General features: G+C 42.1%; 1 protein-coding gene across 5 annotated transcripts in view; it reads left to right on the forward strand.

Annotated features, from left to right (window-relative positions):
* Nucleotides 1–20538, forward strand: part of IFT80 (intraflagellar transport 80) — a 160310-nt gene that overhangs the window by 96738 nt on the left and 43034 nt on the right. For all 5 annotated transcript variants that reach the window (XM_089780798.1, XM_089780800.1, XM_075937828.2 and 2 more), the window contains 4 exons: nucleotides 4370–4549; nucleotides 11199–11317; nucleotides 12935–13009; nucleotides 16189–16352. In XM_089780798.1, the coding sequence (XP_089636924.1) occupies nucleotides 4370–4549; nucleotides 11199–11317; nucleotides 12935–13009; nucleotides 16189–16352 (538 nt within the window). The remainder of the gene's footprint in view (nucleotides 1–4369; nucleotides 4550–11198; nucleotides 11318–12934; nucleotides 13010–16188; nucleotides 16353–20538) is intronic.

The raw sequence follows: 20538 nt of genomic DNA on the forward strand, positions 1-20538 counted from the left end.
TCAGGACAAGGAAAAACAGAAAGATCAAAGTCAGACTACTAATGATGAATGCTACTGTCAATCAGGTTCTGAGTCAGAACAAAAGATCCTTCTCTCCATATATCTGCCTCTGAACAGATCCAGCACTCCTATCTCAATGCAGGAAAGGCTTACAAAAAAGAAAAGTGCAAACTTTCATCTTAGAGAATAGCTTTGAAAAGGTCTTAAGTTCTGGCATGATTTACTGTCTTCAAAGCTTTGACCTCTTAACTTGGTACCATTGAGTGTCTCTGATTACTGAGATCCCAGTATCCAGACAACAGTCCTCCAGTACCATAGGATTCCTCACTGTTTTCACTGTTTCTTCACTGCTTCTCCTTTGGATGAGATGGTGGCAGAGGATATGGGAAAACTACCCGAACTGTTTGAAGATGTAATTAGTTAAAAGAGCCAATATCAAAATGTTGTCAAAATTATGGTGAGGGGAAGAATAGAGTAAATGATGGAAGCATGCTTTAAGGGTAAAAAGCCACTGTACTACTTCTGCATATTTAATTTGATGACATTAAAGGTTTAAATCCTGTCCCTGCATCCTCATTAAACTGGAAATAGTGCATTCCCACTGAACAAGGCAGACAGGATTTGGGGAATACAGCAATGTGCAGGAAGCAAGTCAGGGAATGAAATGGTTAACCAGAAGATTGTTGCTGCACAGGTCTTTCAGCCAATGTTCTACCACAGGGTGGTATAAGACATGTATAGGGCTTATTTAGCTATCAGTATGAAGTAACCTCTTCAAAACTGCTCCATAGCCTTTGAGGAAAGATGTCTCCTCCTGAGATTGCCCAGTATATTTGCATTACACTTGGACTAGCTGTATGAGTATGACCATACAATGATTATTTTGCCCTAAATATATTTGGGCATTGAAAGCAACCAGCAAATCACTTATCAAAAACATTAAGAGCTGACTTCTGTTCCAGTGTTTGCTCGGTCCATATTACAAACTCTGATTAATAATCTTTAAATAAATATAGACCACAGAAAGCAGTAGTTAATAAGATGAAAGAAAATATGATAAGGCCATAAAATCATTGGCGGTTTTGCAGCCACTTTCCATAGAAACATGTTCTTCTGGAAGTCAGCCAAATGGGCATTCCCACCTGAGGAACCTTTTATTAACAATGTGTGCAAGCAAAAATGTGACATTTTACTTACTGTTTGAATTTCTAGTGCCTTAGGAAAATGATTTCACTTCTTTTTTCTAATGGAAAATGAAATCCTGAGGTATGTTGTTTGGCATGTGGCCATTCCACATCAGACTGTGATCTCATTAGTTCACTTAAAATAAGCCAAGTCAGTCATGGTCACTTTTGGGTTTGGAAAACCTCTGAGATGCCCTGAGAAGTTAGTAGCTCAGTAATGAACCAATGCTACATTAGGCTATAAACTGTGTAACTAAATATTTTTCTTTGTAAGGAGCTATAACACCACTTTTTAGTGAAGTGACCCTGTTTTTAAATCAGTTTTAAAAGTTTTGAGCACTTTGGGATATTTGGATGAAAGTATAATACAAATGTCAGCTATTTCTTTTTTAACTTTTCAAAATTTAATAAGAACTAAATTTTCATTTTTTTTTATTATGTATGACTTCATTGGGAAATTGCCTATTTGTATGAGAACATAGGAATTGCCAGATCTGATCAAACCAGTAGTCCATCTGCTCCAGAATTACATTCTGACAGTGGCCAGTACCATATATCTCAGAAGAAGGTATACGAAACACAAGAAGAAAATTTATGAAATAACCTGCTCTCAGGGAAAAACAATTCCTAGCTGCTGCGTGATTTCCCAAACTTTTTGCAAGTTGATGTTCCTGTTTAGGAAAATGAAATTACAGGTTGGACCTCCCTGATCCAGCACCCTTGGGACCTGACCAGTTCCGGATCAGGGATTTTTCTGGATCAAGGGAGGTCATTTCAGGCCCCCCTGACACCAGTCCCCTCCAGCTCTGGCCCGATCGCTGGTCTCCCAGACGCCTCCCCCCTCTCGCTGGCTCCCACTGCCCTGTCAGCCCCTGCTGCAGCACCTGGCAGTGTTGCCATCTCCACGCACCAGGCTCTCGCTGCAGCACCTGGCAGTCCTGCCACCTCCAAGCACCAGGCTCCTGTTCTCCTACTGATCAATCCCACTACTGTGTGAGGGGCTCCCACTCCCTGCTGGGAACCCCCGCTGCTGCGCATCTGTCTCCCACTGCCCTACCAGCCTACTGGGCTCCCATGTGCTAGCTCTCTTCTGGGAACTCTCTGGTCCTGGAACATCCGAGGTCCTGCTGGACCCGGTTAAGAGAGTTTCAACTTCTAGTTGTATTCCTCTTCAGTCAGGGCATTTGTTATGAAAGGTCTACCTAAAATGACTGACCAGTCACTCAGTAGATTGGATAGATCTTCATAATGATACTACTTTTCCTTCACTGAATGCTTTCACAGAGTTGATATTTAATATGTATTAAATATATAAGGTATTTCACAGGGTTCATATTTAATGTGTATCATCCTTGGCATCTGAGCTAATATTCTTTTAAATTACCAGGGCAGTAGACATTTCAGAGCTATTATTTCAGGCTGTGTAAATTTAGGAGGACATCACCCGGGTCATGTTTCAAAAGTTTTCTTCACAACATTAGCAATTTGAGACTTACCTAGAAGCTGCCAATTTAGAGGAAAATGGACTTATCCATGCCCTTTGTGGTACTTCACACAGGGCCTCAGAGCAGGGGGCAAGTGGAGCAATTTGCCCCGGGTCCCGCAGGGGCCCCCATGAGAATGTCTGAGTCACGGAGTGCCAGGAAGGGGCCCCCGAAATTGTTTTGCCCCAGGTCTCCTGAATCCTCTGGGCAGCCTGACTTCACATCCTTTTTCTTCCAGCAGTCATACCCCACACTTTAAAAATATATTGCCCAAAAGTAGGGGTTATTACATTCCTTCTAAAATGGTTTTAATCCTATTTAATTAATCAGAGAATGTTCTCATTATTCCTTTTTGGAATCCTGTTAAGCTTGTCATCTCAGTTATATCTTATAGCAGTGAGTTTTAAAAGTTATAGATCTGGGTTCTTTATATTTATTCAATGATCGCTAATCAGGTCTTGATGCTGAAAACAAAATCTGTTTCCCTTTTTTACATTGGTTAAGCTCTTAGTGTATGGTCAATTTCCACACAATATTTAGGACAAAGGAAGGAAAGGTAGTGTCATAAAGCACTCTGCGAATCCTTGGCTGCTGTGTTCAGGTAAGCCCTTGTTGTAAGTTACAGCAGCCTCAGGGGTACTCCAATTTAATGCTTGCAGTTAATGGCCATTGGGGCTAAAAAGCATAGTTTGGGATCAGCATAGTATAGAGCAGGACTTCTCAACACGCGGCCCATGAGCCACATGTGAGCCTCCCACCCATTTGTTTGCAGCCAGCGGTGCGGTTTGGGTTTATGCGGGTCTCAACACATGGCCCACGGATGGGAGCCAAAACAAAAAAATAGTCAATATAATGGACTTCTATTGATACGCATTTTAGTAGATAAATTCCTAGACTGTCATTGCTCATTACAAGTGCTGTCATATGGGTGGAAATCAGGTAAATATTGCATTTTATTAATTATCAGCAGAACTGACTTAAATGGGGCCTGTGTGTTGTGTAGTCATGCCTTAATCTTTGTATTCATGCCCATCAGTGTGATAGAAGCTATTTGCATATATATTTGCATGTATATGAAAACACACTTGAGTTGCGGCCCTTGACATGTGCTATATCATTGTGGCCCCCGGGGCTTCCAAAGTTAAGCCCTGGTATAGAGACACCCTGGCCATGTGTCTTAATTCAACAACATATTTCATCATGGTGAGAAGATGCAGTAGGAATTTTGAGCTGGCTGTGTAACATCAGAGGATTCTTCTTCTACTATTTGATTATGCCATGCTGGTTCTAGGTCCAAAAGCTGCTGGCAATTCAGCATGAATCAGCTGCATCATATTGGAGAATCTGGTCCACTGGGTCCACATAATGCATATTATTGTTTTTAAGCAAATGAAATTGCAGTTTTAAATTGTATTTAGTGATTGCCTAGATTTATGAATGACTTAATACATTTAAAATATATTTAGGTTGAATAACAATCTGCTAAATATCTTTCAAATGTTGTGATTTTTCCTGTATTTTCTTTTCTGTACCTCCTGTCTTCAGATCATCTTACTAAGAAATAGACCTTTATATGATACCTGCAAAAATAAGAAACTTATTCAACTGATTAGTCTATTAATAAATTTAAGTGCATTCATTTGTTTAGTGCAATCTTAAAGTATTAAGAATTCTTTTCTTTTTTGTTTTTGTTTTTATTAGTGGTCATATGCTTTAGAGAAACCAAGTACTGGCAGTATATTTAATATTGCTTGGTCTGTTGATGGTACTCAAATAGCAGGAGCTTGTGGAAATGGACATGTGATTTTTGCCCATATTGTGGAGCAACGCTGGGAATGGAAGAACTTTGAAATAACATTAACTAAAAGAAGAACTATGGAGGTATGGGTTACAAATTCAGCAAAGTTGACCTTTGGGATTGTATATGTAAGACTCATAATTGTAATTTCTCCTTCAAGTGGTGTCCCTGTGGGTGCTCGACTCTGGGTGCTGGTACATCCTAGTGCCACAGTTTCCGTCGTGCACACACTGTGGCACCCCTTGTGTCATTGGTGTCTGTTAGGTCTATTAGGTGCGCATGCGGTGCGGTCCCTCAGTTCCTTCTCTACTGTCCTTAGCAGCAGACAGAGCCTCTCTCTCTCCATCGTTCTATCAAAAAACCCGGTTATTACCCTTAGTTACCTCACTTCTCCCAAGTTTTTAGGCCCTTACCCTATCCCAGTGCAAAAAAAAAAATTTATTTGCGGCTCGCCGCTTTTCGCCACGCCTCATGCCAGGATCCCCTGGCTTCAAGAGGTGCGAGTTGTGCCAGGATGCTATGCCTGTATCTGACGGGCATTCCAAGTGTATAAAGTGTCTTGGGGAGTCACACCAGACACAAAAGTGCCCCCACTGCTGGAAATTGGCGACCAGAGCATGCCATGACCGAGCCAACAGACTGAAGACCTTATTATACGAAAAATCTCTCCAATCGTCTTCGGAGGATACTCCAGCGAGGCCAAAATCTGTTCATCAGCCGAAAGGTATGGACAAAATTCGTCCCTCTACCTCTTCTGGCATGGCTTTCTCAAAAACGGGTCTGTCTCCAGCCCGATCTCTACCCTCAGCACCGACAGCTGAAAGGGTCATTACCGCAGGTAGGCATTGCACTGTCCAAAATGCTGGCACTGCATAAGAGAGCACACTCAGAACCCAAACAAAAGCAAGCGGCACCGCTGGCACCGACCGCACCAGAGGGGCACCATAAGTATCGCTTGGCACCGAAGCAACACCTTCACTCGGCTCCGGCCTCGTTGGCTAAGAGACCCCGTACCGAAACATCACCTACAGACTAGACAACACCGCCAGCACCATCGGCACTGAGCAAACCTCACAGCTCGACACCAACTCAAGAGCGCTTATGGCACGAATCTCCTGTCAGGAGTCACACACCAATGGCACTGATATCACCAGGATCCTCCATATAGTTAGTGCGCTCCCTTAGATCATCTAATCACTCGCGCTCTCCAAGCGAAGTGGGCACTGACCCTCGGAGCAGATTCTCCTCCCAACATTCCAGCCCAACTCACAGACCTCCTTCTTGGCAGTCTGGGCAGACGGCATATGCATACCCACAACCACAACCATGGTATGCACAGCATTACAACTATCCGCTACCTCCATACACCAGACAGTTGCAACCATGGGACTCACATTCTCCATCCACCATCCAGAGACCTGTTCTCTAAGGGTATGTCTACACTACCCCACTAGTTCGAACTAGCGGGGTAATGTAGGCATACCGCACTTGCAAATGAAGCCCGGGATTTGAATTTCCCGGGCTTCATTTGCATAAGCCAGGCGCCGCCATTTTTAAATCCCGGCTGGTTCGAACCCCGTGCCGCGCAGCTACACGCGGCACGAACGAGGTAGTTCGGACTAGGCTTGCTAGTTCGAACTACCGTTACTCCTAATTCCACGACGAGTAACGGTAGTTCGAACTAGGAAGCCTAGTCCGAACTACCTAGTTCGTGCCGCGTGTAGCCGTGCGGCACAGGGTTCGAACCAGCTGGGATTTAAAAATGGCGGCGCCCGGCTTATGCAAATGAAGCACGGGAAATTCAAATCCCGGGCTTCATTTGCAAGTGCGGTATGCCTACATTACCCCGCTAGTTCGAACTAGCGGGGTAGTGTAGACATACCCTAAGTTAGTTACCATTCCACCACAGGTCCTCAACTCCCTACAATGGTGGATGAATCCACACGGTGTGCTAACTGGAGTGCCATTCCAACAACCTATCCCCACACTTACTATGATGACCAATGCATCACTCCTTGGTTGGGGAGCCCATCTGTGAACCGTCACGGCCCAAGGCAAATGGTCCTTTATAGAGCAAACGTTTCATATCAATCTTCTAGAACTACTAGCAGTACGGTATGCATGCCAGCATTTCCTACCCCATATAGCCCGCAAGGCCATCACCATAATGATGGACAACACCACTTGCACGTACTATATCAATCGGCAGGGAGGTTTACGATCCCCATCTGAATGTGCGGAGGCCCGCAACTTATGGAATTGGTGTCTGAGGCACCAGGTCACCCCGGTTGCTTCTTACCTTCAAGGGGTGCTCAGTATTACTGCAGATGCCCTCAGTCGCAAGTTCTGCAACCAGCATGAATGGGAGATAGACAGGCATGCACTCAATCACGTATTTCGCCAATGGGGTCAGCCAGACATAGACCTCATCTTGACCAGAAACAACAGGAAGTGTCACCTTTATTGTTCCAGAGCAGCTTTAGGGAAGCACTCCCTGAGGGATGCTTTCTCCATCAGGTGGGATGCTCCTCTCCTCTATGCATTCCCACCCTTTCCTATTCTCAACAAGGTCATCAGCAAGATCAGAACAGACCATGCTTGAGTGATACTTATTGCACCAGAATGGTCAAGGTAAACATGGTATCCTTACCTCTACAGGATGACAATCTCGGATCCATATTCCTTCCTGCCTCAGCGCGGTCTTCTCTCCCAGAATCACAGAATGAATCTCCATCCAGAACCCCACAAACTTCACCTCTACGCCTGGCTCCTTCATGGCTACTAGATGCCAAAAACACCAGTTCAGAAAGATTGAAGGAAATACTGATCAACAGTAGAAGACAGTCTGTCAGGAAAGCGTACCTCTATAAATGGAAGAGATTTTCCCACTGGCTCAAACGTTCTCACACTACAATGCCAGAGACCACTCTCCTCCCCCTCCTACTGGACTATCTCTTACACCTTAAGGAATTGGGCCTCGCTCTCAGTACTATCAGGGTCCATACAGCTGCCATAGCAGCTTTCCATCACGCCAAAGAGCTTCTTTCCTCACCAGTCCGATCACTAAGAGATTCCTCAAGGTCTACAAAACACCTTTCCATCCGTTTGCCCACCCGGTTCCGTCTGGCACCTAAATCACATACTTAAGAGCTTGAGAAAACGATCCTTTGAGCCGCTGGTGACTTGCTCCTGGTCATACCTATCGATGAAAGTCTCCTTTCTGGTTGCAATAACCTCCTGCAGGAGAGTGAGCGAACTCACCACCCTAATGGCAGACACCCCCTCCCGCCCGTACACAGTGTTCACCAAGGACAGAGTTAAACTCCGACCCCATCCTAAATTCATCCTGAAAATCCCTTCCCCCTTCCACGTCAACAAACCCATACACTTACCTGCCTTTTTCCCAAGCCTCATGCTGACCCGGTGCACGCTGCTTGGCACACCCTTGATGTCCACAGAGCACTTGCCTTCTACATCAACCGGACAAGGGTCTGGTGAACGTCCCCTAGACTCTTCCTGTCCTACGCAGAACGATCCAAAGGACAAGCGGTCTCTTCGCAGAGGATCTCTAAGTGGATTTCCTCATGTATCCACACATGCTACACCCTCCATAATAAAAAACTACCTTGAGTCATTAAGGCCCATTCCACTAGGGCAATGTCTTCCGCTACTGCCTTCCTCAACAATGTTCCTCTCAAGGACATTTGTAATGTCGCCACATGGTCATCAGACCACACATTTGCACAGCATTACACTCTCTCCTCTTCCATTGCATCATCCATGGCAGTGGGACATGCAGTACTATCTTCAATGACTAACGCAGGGCTCCAAAGCCACCTCCACGGGCCAACAACTGCTGAGTAGTCACCCAGACTGGAGCACCCCCGGGGACACCATTTGAAGGAGAAGGAGTTACTCACCTTATGCAGTAATGGTAGTTCTTCGAGATGTGTGTCCCTGTGGGTGCTCCACTACCCTCCCTCCTTCCCCTGCTTTGGATCCCCATGCTCTAACAGCACTGGTAGAGAAGGAACAGAGGGACCATGCTGCATGCGTGCCTAACATACACCAATGACACAAGGGGCACCACGGCGCGTGCACGGTGCGGTAGAAACTGCTAGAAAAGTCGCTGGCACCAGCACCTAGAGCAGAGCACCCACGGAGACACACATCTCGAAGAACCACCGTTACTGCACAAGGTGAGTAACTCCTTCTTATTAGAGATAAATAATAGTGAATGAATAATTTTGCCAAGTATAAATAATTTGGTTAAATGTCTTTGAGTCAGAATGAGCAAGTGGTACATGCATATGTGTTTGAGTATACAGTCACATGACCCAGAACTACATCAGCCTCTTGGCTCACTTGAAGATTGTGAAAGTATCAAAGCAGCTTGTTTTTTGGTGAGGTGGGGGCATGAATAAAGGATCTGATTCACTGAGTCATAAGTTTTGTTTACATCAGAAATAATATTGCATTAATTACCAATAAAGGTGCATCTACACTGGTGATAGCACTGGTATAAGTGATAGTGTAGGCAGGGCTGAGTATCATGTCTACACTACATGGGGTTACATGGGGTACAGCTGCACCATCGCTGTCTGTTCCTATAGTATAGGTACTAATTATTCTATCACGTATGCCTTGTGACAGAGCAGGTGTGGTAGAGCAGGTTAAAGGGCTTGGTGGAAGGGTAGAGAGGCAGCTCTTGCAGAAAGAGGTATGAATCCTGGCTAATTAGGGGCAGCTGAGACAGGGCGGCTGCAAATAAGTTAAGGTCCAGGTAAAGCTTATTGGGGCTTCCACAAGGCCTCTTTAAAAACCCTCCCTGTAGGTAGGGGAGGGAGAGAGAGTTGAGAAGGAGTTTGGAGCTTGGACAAGGAGTTTAGAGAGTGAAGGAGAAGTTTGGAGTGTGGAGAAAGACAATTGATAAGGATATCGGAGGAGCCAAGTAGAATAGCATCAGCCCCCTGACAAAGGCTGCAGGGAGATGACAAACACCAAAACAAGGTGAGTGAATCTTATACTGCAACTCCTAAACTATGGGACAGTGGCCTGGCCAGGGGCCCAGGAGTGGGATTGACTCTGCCACAGCCTCTGTGATGAATGGATGTCCAGATTCATGGTTTTCTTGGATTTCCAGATCAACAGGCAACTGACAGGTGTCCACAATCATAAAGAGTGTTTAGTGTCCTTTGTTGCGCTGATTCACCGTAATATAACCACAGGTTCAAATTTTCCAAAGGTAGGAACATTTGTCAAATGTCTTTTAACATCTAGACTGCAGGGGGTGTTTCGGAAAAACTGCCATTTTTCCAAAAAAAACTTCACTTATGTCCCCACTACTATTGCGTTCTTTTGAAAGAAAATTTAAAAAACACAGCATGTGTGAACATGGAAGAGGGAGATTTTTGAAAGAAGATGCCTCCAGGAAAAAGCACAGGTGCACTGGTGGTCACTCAATCCATAGTAATCACAGCTTAAATGCGAGATAGCATCCACACCAAATGGATACTATCTTTCGAAAAAGCATCACTTTTTCGAAAAAGCAGATCACTTCTTCGATGTGCTTTGGCAGTGTGGACGCTCTCTTTCGGAAGAAGTTTTTTTCGGAACATCTCTTCCGGAAAAGCTTCTTTCAAAAGAAGCTTGTAGTCTAGACGTCCCTTTAGTGAGGACTTAGGGAACAAATGTATGGAAATAATAAAACATTGAGACTGAAATTTTCAAACTTGGATACCTAAAGTTGGGTTGCTAATTCTGAGGCTTGAAAAAACAGCCACAACAAAAACTCCTCAATCCACATTTGAAAATCAAATAAGAGCCCCCCAAAATTCTGAATACTCAGCAGTTCCTATGGACATTAGTAGGAGCTTCTGGGTGATTGACATGTTAGAAATGAAATTGTAGTTTATAGAGCTCAAATTTAGGCACCTGTTTATGAAAAGCTTGGCCAGAATCCACAATTAGGCACCTAAATATCTGGGATTGAATACAGATATTTGAATTTTATGTGCTATTTTTCTTCTGTGTTCTAAGACACTGACTCATAACATAACTAGTGAACAGTGGAGTAATACTGACTTTCTGTTACAAGTTCTTCCATCATTTTCAAACCTGGATGCCTGAAACTAGTCTTCTGAATAAATAATTAAGCACCTAAATATCTTTCAGTGGTTTATGTTTAACATAGTACTGTACTGTGCAATATTTTCTCTGTGTGTAGGAGTATGTGCACGTTTGTGTACTTTTGCTTATCTGCTTGTGTACTTTTGCTTCGAAATGGTGTGTGTGGTTAACTGGTCACTTCCTAAACCTGTTTGTAACTCTGAGGTTCTGCTGTATTTTTTTTTTTTTTTTTTTTTTTTTGAGATCAGATGACCAGAATTCCAGGTAAGGTTATACCATTGATTTACATGATGGCATTCTCCAGGAAAACAGATGCATTTTTTTACAAGTCAGGTCTTTAAACACACAAAACAAATTAGCAAGTAAAAACTTCATACTTAATGCAACCCTTTTTGTTTCAAAATTATTCTAGGTTATTAAACATGAGTTAATTGATTTATTAATTAATGCTTTTCTTTAAAACTTCCTGTTCCTACACAGTTACATGGTACAGTAAATGCATGATATCAGCCACCTGTTTATGGAGATTAAAAATGAGTATAATATTATGCTGGGTTATCTGTTGTATTATTTTATTTTTTAACCATAAATCATGTTTATTAGGTCCGTAATGTTGTTAATGATGCAGTGGATTTACTTGAATTCCGTGACAGAGTCATTAAGGCCTCTTTGAACTACGGGCATTTAGTTGTTTCAACTTCTCTTCAATGTTATGTGTTTTCGTAAGTAATTTGAATTAATGATCCATTCAATTGTGAGAATTCAGAAGGAGCTTGATTTAAAATGCAGTTGTTTATACATGATTTGGCTATGAAAACATTATATCTTTTTATAGATATATGTTATAGAACCCACCTATATACACACACACATGTATTTTCATAGTTGTATAAGGAATTACTGTAACGTATTCCTCCTAGCTTTTGCAGCTAGGAGGGTGATGGATCATTGGTGATGGGTTGAAGACTTAAGTCTGCCCCACATTTACCAGGCAGTGAAGGCTCCAGTTCTGTGGCGCTGGGCCCAGCTCCCCACTCTGGGCATTCTGACCTGGAACAGAGGGTCACAACACCATTCAGATTTGGCCTGGCCACCATTCTGTCATGACAAAGGGGCACTTGGGCAAAATTTGAGTGAGTAGCTTTGTGACATGGTGCTTAAGGTCACATCTCCACATGACTCCATGCATCATATTGCAATGTCCAGACCAGGAAGGCAAATTCAGCCCTATGAGACTGGAGCTGCTTCTGCTGGGTAAGTGAAGGCCGGGCTTGCTCACTACCCCTGTGGTAAAAAAGTCATGTCACACACATCTTTCAACATATGCCTGAAAAGGTGCCATATAAAACTAAGGTTGCACTCCCTTTTATCTTCCATTAGCTCCACCATTTATGAGTTCTTCTAAGATGAATGAAAGTTGAACAGTTAAATCCTATCTTACCCTTTGAAAATGTACCCCACGTGCCAGATCTTCAACCTGGAATAAATTGTCCTAGTTCTGGTGGCTCAGCTGATCCATGGCAATTCACACAAGTAGATGATATGGTGAATGGAGTAAAATTAGTTGATAAATACATTTTATGGGAAATTACTCTTACCCTTCAAATATCTAAATATGGGTAGGGAATAGCCCATCTCTAAATTCAGGAGCTGCCAGTTGAACTCACGTAGCCATTTGACCAATTTGCATTGGTTACTTCTTTGGTAATGTTACTTCTTTCTCAGAGACCAGGACACACAAGCTGTTTTTCAGATGCCATTACTTGTGCTCTGCAGATTGGCCAACAGATTCTTTAGAATTGTTTATTTATAAGGGATGATACAGAAAACAGTCATGTCATGTCTGAAATGTAGTTTACCAGACATAGGGATCTAAATCTAATACCTAAATGTTGTTTCCCTGCTCAGTAACATGATTATCATTGAACCACCAGTCCACGTATGAGTTCATATAGGAGTAAATCCTGTGACCAGTGTAAAAACTGCAGAAGATTCTGAGCAAACTAAAATAATGTGGTTCTACAATGTATAGGAAGGCAGAATAGAGTGCGATTGTGTGCCTTTAAAGCCATGGAGCACAATACTACAAGGGCTCTGGGTACCCCTGTGCATAAGGTGTTTAGGAAGCAGGAGGGAAGATGTGCAGCTACATGATCCACTGGCTAAACTCATGAGTGAGATTTTCAAAGACAGAAGTGATGGTTAAATAGTCAACTGCCATGACTTTCAATGGGAATTGGACAGCTAACTATCATTTAAAATTTTAAAAATAAAAAGGTGTTTTATTACTTTGTGAATTTTAGAAATGTTAATTAATACTAATCTTAATATTATTTTAGTACAAAGAACTGGAACACACCACTTATCTTTGACCTCAAAGAAGGAACAGTAAGTTTAATTCTACAAGCAGAAAGGTAATTTGTTTATTATAATAATAAAGACTTTTTTTTTTGTTAAACTGAACTGTAGAATTATATGTGTGTTTCTTAAATACTGTTGGAAACCAAAATGTAGACACCATGTAGATTCAAGCAGGAGGGTTTATTGCACACAGCGCTGGCAGAGTATAACCTTGCCACTTGGGTTCGTGAGCACTGATAAGCAAATCATTACAATAGGTTGTATAGGGAGCTGATGGGCAGAGAGAAGTGACAGGGTGAGATTTCCTGAGCCCCTGAATAGGTACTAACAGCAAGGCATAATAAACACAGTAAACCAATAGTCTAAAAGATTACATAGTAGTTCTGCCCATGGCTCAGGTTAACACAATTTCTAAATACGAGTATATGCGCCCTTCTTCCTCCCCCTGCCCCCCAAGAATTTCCTTACAAGGCATAGCTATATTCCATTTGGGATTTATAGGAGCGATGACAACGTCTTTCCAACAGATGTGGTTCATAGGTGCTTTCCTGGGTTATAAAACAAAAAGATAGTGTACGGCACACAGCAAACAATTGTTTATAGTATACCTTTGGTAGGTCTGCGAGTTTGAATTCTTAGGGGGAGTGCTATCTTACAGCCTTTCCTGAGGTCGTGGTTGGCCTTGGGAAGGCAGCTGTTGTCTCTTTCCCAGACTATGAGGCCCCTCTCAGCCTTGTGTGTGTGTATGTGTGTGTGAAACTCATGATAAGGATGTTCATTTATGGCTTTCCATAATTATGACCTAGTGTTATGCTGCTTTCATGATAAACAGGCGGGGTTATTTTCTGAATTTTTCCTTGGGCCCATTACCTGCTGCTGGCTAAGCCTCATGTCTCTGCTCACTCTGGGCAGCGTGGGCCTATGTGGAAAAGCTAAACCAGAAACTGTGGTTCAGAATCTTACCCACATATTAATGGGCTGTTTGCTATTTTATCCCTACAAATACTAGTTACAAAATAAAATATACAGTGTTGGTAAATAGTGGATGAAGTCATGTTGGGTAAAGTCATTTTGTAAAACAGGAGTGGTAAATAATTTTTCAGGGGAGCCGCTTCCCGAATTTCAGAAGTGGTCACGGGCTGCTCCAGAAGGGGTGGAGCCTCGCAGAGAAGAGGTGGGCCTCAGTGGAAGGGGGCTGACTAGCCTAGGGGTGGGAGAGTGTGTAAAGTCTTTGTCCGCCATCCCCGACCTGTCAGGGGCATGCAGCGCCTATAGGGAACCACCAGCCATTTTCAATAGCTAGCAGGTCCCTCTAGGGGCTACATGCCCCTAGTGAGGAAGGAGACTTTGTGCACTCCCTCCACCCCCACGCCAAACAGGGCTGGGAGCAGGGGAGCGCGCAAAGTCTCTCGCCCCCTGCCGTGCCAGAGCTGCCAGCCAGTTTGAACAGCTAGCAGTTCCTTCTAGGTGCCATGTACTCCTGGCAGCAGGAGACTTCACTTGTGCCCGCGTCCCCAGGCCAATCAGGGTTTGGGGGCTGGGGAGTGTGCGAACTCTCCCTCCCGCACTCTGCCCTGCTAGGGGTGTGCAGTGCCTAGAGGGACCTGCAAGCCGTTTTGAACAGCAGGCGGTTCCCTCTGGTGCCACGTGCATCTGGCAGGTGAAGGAGATGTCACATACTCCCCATCCCCAGGTCTCAATTGGCCTGGGGGTAGGGAAGTGGCAGGGCAGCTGCGGACCAGATCAAATGGTTTGGCCGGCTGGATCTGGGCCACCGACCCTATCTTGGCCTCCTACCCCAGTCTAAAAGGTACTATTGCTATATAGTATCTGTGATACAATTGTGGAATTGAATTACTTCATACATTACATGTGTACTGTATCATGCTTATCTTTTATTTACAATGGAGTGTAAATAATCTTCAGCGGTTAAGTTTAACATCTGTTTTTTATCTTTTATGTTTGTTTGTTGAAGTGGAACATACTTTGTAGAAATAATCTTGACTACAAGTTGGTCCTCTACTTATTAATAAAATTGTCGTCCCTGCTGAATAAACATGAAATGCAATTTTACATTTTTGGTAATAATACGTATATGTAATATTTATGCATGCATGAAATGGCAGCATTTCCTCCATTTTAAATGGTTATGAGAATAAGACTGGGAATCAAGAACTCCTGAATTCTAATTTTAGTCTTGCCTCTAATTTGCTATCTGGCCTTGGTCAGAACTTAAATCCAAATTTTTTAAAAGTGCCCTGTTTTAAACACTTCGGATCTGATTTTTAGAGGTATCGTACTCTTACAACTTCAGGTAAAGTTAGTGGAGGCATTTCTGAAGATCAGGCCTATATCTGAAGTTAGGCACTCAAACTTGGAAGGCGCTTTTGAAAATGTGGGAGCAGATCCTCTGTTAGTAAGAATAGTTGTAGCTCCATTGAAGTCAACCCACATTTTTTTGGGAAATCATTCTTTCCTTGCAAATATCTATATGAGCAGGCAATGCCTCCAAGTGAAGTCAATAGAGCTATGACAGTTTATATCAGCTGATGATATATCTTTGGCCTTTAATCTTTCTGTTTGAATTTTCTGCATCTGTAAAATAGGGATAATAGCAACATCTAACAGAAGTTATTATAGATTTATTATTTACATTCTACATAAATACTAGTTCAGAAACATAAACATTGAAAAAGGCCACTCCTTTGTATGCCTCTTAATAAGCTGAGGTAGAAATTTTAAAAAGTATCTTCTAAGAATCTACAATTCATTTGCTTCCATGACATAGTGAAGAAACAGACACAGAAAGATTTAAAAATGGAAGATGTAAGATTTAAACCAATTTCTAAGCTATATACACACCTTTGCAACTCCTGAGCTTCTGTGAATATTTTTCTGTGGAGGACTAAAAATCACAGTATTTTCTAAGTTCCTTTAGAGAGATGCCTTATCAGGATATTTAATATGGAAGTGTAAAGCTATAGAAAATATTAACTAAGGGAAAACGGAATAATAGATTTTCCATAGCTAATTAAAATCCTTATATTTGAAAGGCAATATTCACATTAAAATTGAATTCCCAAGTGTACAACTTGTGAGTTCCAATTTTAAGATTTAAACATTGTGTAGCTTACACAGAAAACACTTCCAGTATTTTAGACAATCTTAAAATTGCTGAAATCTTTCTAGCACTGTCTATTACAACTAGTTAAATTATCCTTATTGTTTTCAGGCATTTTCTTCTTATAGACGGTGGAGGAATCTATTTATATTCTTATGAAGGACGATTAATTTCATCTCCAAAATTTCCAGGAATGAGGACAGATATATTAAATGCCCAGACTGTATCTCTGAGTAATGATACTCTAGCAATAAAAGACAAAGCTGATGAAAAAGGTATGTTTACAGTTTAACTTCTTCAATTTGGCTAGCTATTTATTTGCAAAAGTGTTAAAAAGTTGATATTTCATTCATATGTAACACATTCATATGTTGAAAATTAAGCATGAAACAGGAATAACTAGAGCCCTGCATATCCGTGGATGTAAATATCTGTGGACAGTGGAGCTGATACCCACACAGGATCCTGAATCTCAGAGGGAGCCGCCTGCCGCCCCATGCTGCTGTCTCTGATACAGAGGCAGCAGCATGGGATGGCAGACCAGAGCCAACTGCCTCCCCCGCCTCTAATCATGTTACTGCTGAAATTTTCAGTGGTTACACAGTTATTTAATTACATACATTTGAACATCCCTAACACTAACCTATGGGTCCCTGCTGCTCCTTATCCCAAATCCCTGCCACCCTTTATCCCAATCCCTGCTTTCATGGTGCCTGCCTCTTTCCTGCATGACCCTGTTCCTTCCTCGCTTATCTTTGCTTCCTCTCATCTCCCCTCCAGGTGGTTTTCTGTGCAGATGCAAGTAAAATCTGGATCATGGATTGGATGATGAGTTGAGCCTGGCAGATGCGGATCGGATGCAGATCCACATATTTGCATCTGTGCAGGGCTCTAGAAATAATAATTATTCATATTAGTTTGATTTTTTGTTTTTGAAGTACTACTAATTTTGTATAGGTTAAACCTTTCTAAATCAGGACACTCTGGTCCAGCAACATCTGTTCCTGGACCAGAGAACCACAATGGAAGCCTGTCAGTAGAGATCCCTACCAGGGCCAGGAGCCCTGTTGGGGCCAGGAGCCCAGCTTCATTGGTGGCTGGCCGGTGGCTGCCTGGTGGCAGGGGAATAGGTGGCTGGCCCCCCAGCTGATGGGGCCGGGAGTCTGGCTGACCCAGTGGAAGGTGGCCAGTGCCAAGGAGCCCTGCTGGGTGAGCAGCAGCCCTATAGAAGCCAGGAGCCCAGCCTTGCCAGCGGCGGGGTGTGGGCAGCTGGAGGGCCAGCAGCTGGTCCAGGAATGGAGCCAGGTTGAGGGGCCAGTGGCAGAGGGGCTGGAATTAACCTTTCCTTGTCTAGCAAACTCCCTCGTTCAGGACCAGTGAGGTCCAACCTGTAGTAGTTGCCCACAGGACAATATTTTCATATGGGGGGAAAAACATTTTTCTTCTTCTATATCCTTCCATTCTCCAGTTATAGGCAATGGGATGGAAAAAACAGGAATCGTATGCAGTGAAAATTCCAATCCCCTCTCTCTTTCATGCATGGTTCACTAAAGAAATACAAATATGGTTACTGTCTACTGAACTGAGAAGCCTGATGTGTGTTAATTGGAATGGATTGTAGCCTTCAGATATTCTTTGTTTTGGTTAAGTTTTTTCACAATTGTTTTTTGTGCAGCTTTTATAGGTTTAGTTATGACTCAATAGTATTTATTGAAATATGTGTTTACAATATTTTACAAGTGGTGTTTTAATTTCTAACACTCTGTCACACAATCTTTCTCTCTCTCCAAGTGAGCAGACATAAAGTTCAGGAATCTCTTGTGTTAAAGATTTTGAGGAATCAAGAATATTGATTCAGAGAGCAGAGTATTTTTCTGTAGTTATTCGTTAATCGTCGACAGTAACTATGTGCTGTATTCAATGTGTTTTGTAGGGGGAAAAAAGCTACTTTTTAGTGTGGTGGGTTTTTTTTAAATAAATTAACAAGCCTTACTTTCTGCTATGCAGAAGACTTAGAACTACAAGTACCTAAGGGCTATATTTAGGACAGCAAACTGCTGAGATATTTTAATTATATCAGATAATTTTTTCATAGTTTTCTGCTTTGATCTGGAATTGCCATCTCTAAGGGTATGTCTACACTGCATGCTTATTTTGAAATAAGTGATTTCAGAATAGCACATCTACGCTGCAGGGAAGCCTCAAAATTAGTCCGAGGCAGGCTTCCCTAATGTAGACTGCTATCATGATTTAGAGCCCTAAGAGGCACAGGGGAGGAATAACTTAGAATGATCCTGGTGAGGGGCTATTTCGAAATAGCAGCAATGGAGTGTCTACACATGCCTTATTTTGAAATAGCTCTTTCAGAATAGGTATTATTGTTCATAGATCAAGGTTCACAAATTTCGGAGTAGATCACCATTTTGAAATTATTTCGAAATTACAGAATGGCTGTGTAGATGTTCACATAGTTATTTTGGAATAACGGCTGTTATTCTGAAATAACTGCTATGTAGATGTACCCTAAGAGGGACAGACTAGTTCACTCTTTTCCATCCTTTGTGTTTTGCGTGCTTGCTATAAAAGTGCAATCGTGGAGATGTTTTTGTTTGTTTTTGTGTTGTAGATGCTTGCCCACTAAGATTTTTCCACTGTACCAAGTCGTATCCCACAGATCACAGAACAACTATCAGCAGGAAATGGCTTTTTACTGTCCTAATTCTCTGCACATTTTCAAGTAAATTTGTCCCATTTTATAATCAGGTTCTTGGAATAGTGTTATACACTTCAGGGTTGTCTTAGCCCAATGATACCAACTTCAGAATTCTACAGGACTAATGAGAGCAGTGAGTTTTGGATTTGCTTCTCTAAGGCCACAACTAGACTCCGAAGACGATCAACTGCCATTAGATTAACCTTCAGAAGTGGTCCCATTTCCAAGATAATATTAACTTGGTTTTCAACAAGTTCAGGTTTAGACTTCCTTACTTTGCAAATAAGCAGCAAATTTGCCTTCTTTTGTTCTAGGGAAAAAACTCAGAGTACTTGTGCAAAGAACAGAAAGGGTCATGAAAACCAAAGTTTCTATGAACATTTAAAGAAGCACTTCCCTAAAACAGAGGAGAGAAGGGCTCTGCCTTTGTATTTGGGTGAGGGGAGTTGTGCTCTTTCTCATTGCTTAGTTCAACCTCCAGTTTTAGACTCTTATCTTTTGTGGGGCAATAAACACTTTATTCCATTTCCAACCATTATTTTCAGTGTATCAATATAATTTTTTTACCTGTTTTATTTCTTTTATGAAAGTATTCTTTAGGAGAAAGTAACATTAGAAAAAGGATATTAAAAATTATAAAATTTTAAATGTAAAAATTAAAATGGATTTTCATTAGTAAAGTCACATTTCACTATAAATTATTCAGAGAGAAGCATTGACTAACCATAAATTATACACATGTAGATGACAGATGCATTTTACTTTTGAGATAACATTTTCTTAATTTTATTATATTGTACATATAAAGATATTTCATTTTATTGCTGTGCTGCTCTTTGGTACAGCAGGGACAAATTATGGCTTCTGCTATGGGTATTTTTAAATACAATGTTTGTATAAATATCATATGTTATCTACATGCACACATGCTTTTGAGGGCACTCACTCTTGTTCCTCTTCTGTTGCTTCTTTCACTCTGTTGCAGGCTCACTCTGCAAGTCTTGACACGTAGTTATAAGCTTGAGCTAATCAATCACTTTCAGTACCTTATCAAAGGAGGGGTCTGTACATCCTGTGCTGGTTGGATCAGCAAGCTCTAAAAAGGATTATGCCAGTGGGGGTTCCAATAGGGGCAGTGGAAAAGGATTCTCTCCTTAGAGGAAAAGTCTACTAGAGCTGTGAAACAGTCTTGCAAAGGCCAGCACAGGGAGAGACAGAAACCCTGTGTCCTGAAATTGCTTTTCTCTACTAGGCCATTCCTTTTAAGCCCACAAAGAGATCCCTATTCATCTCCTATGTAAGAAGGTGAAATGTGTAGCTTCCCATGGTAGAACTTGTTCAGTCAGATCCTTCTTTGTTTTCTCGGAGTCCCTTGTCAGTGGCCCAAATACTGGGTCCTGGCCCACTGCACTGCTCAAACAGGCTTGGAAGGGGGGTGAAGATACTGTTCTCAGAACCAGGCGTATACCCTTTTGATCACTCCAAGTGATTATTTCAAGAGAATGGAATATCTTTATTAAATCTGTAGAAAACTATGGGAAAAGGGAGACAAAGCCATCTTCTTTTTCTGGATATTTCTAAATAAGAGAGAACCCTTGTCATTAAAAACATTGGTTTTAAATGCTTGCAGAGACTTGGGATTTTCAAAATACTAAATGTGGGTTTTTCCTAAAACGCTTACTAAGCTTTACAGATTGAGTTGGATATTCATCTTACTATATATTTTAGAAAAGTGTGTCTGTCTGTTT

This window comes from Pelodiscus sinensis, chromosome 10, assembly GCF_052426305.1.
Source record: "Pelodiscus sinensis isolate ZL-2025 chromosome 10, ASM5242630v1, whole genome shotgun sequence".
NCBI classification, from domain to species: domain Eukaryota; kingdom Metazoa; phylum Chordata; order Testudines; family Trionychidae; genus Pelodiscus; species Pelodiscus sinensis.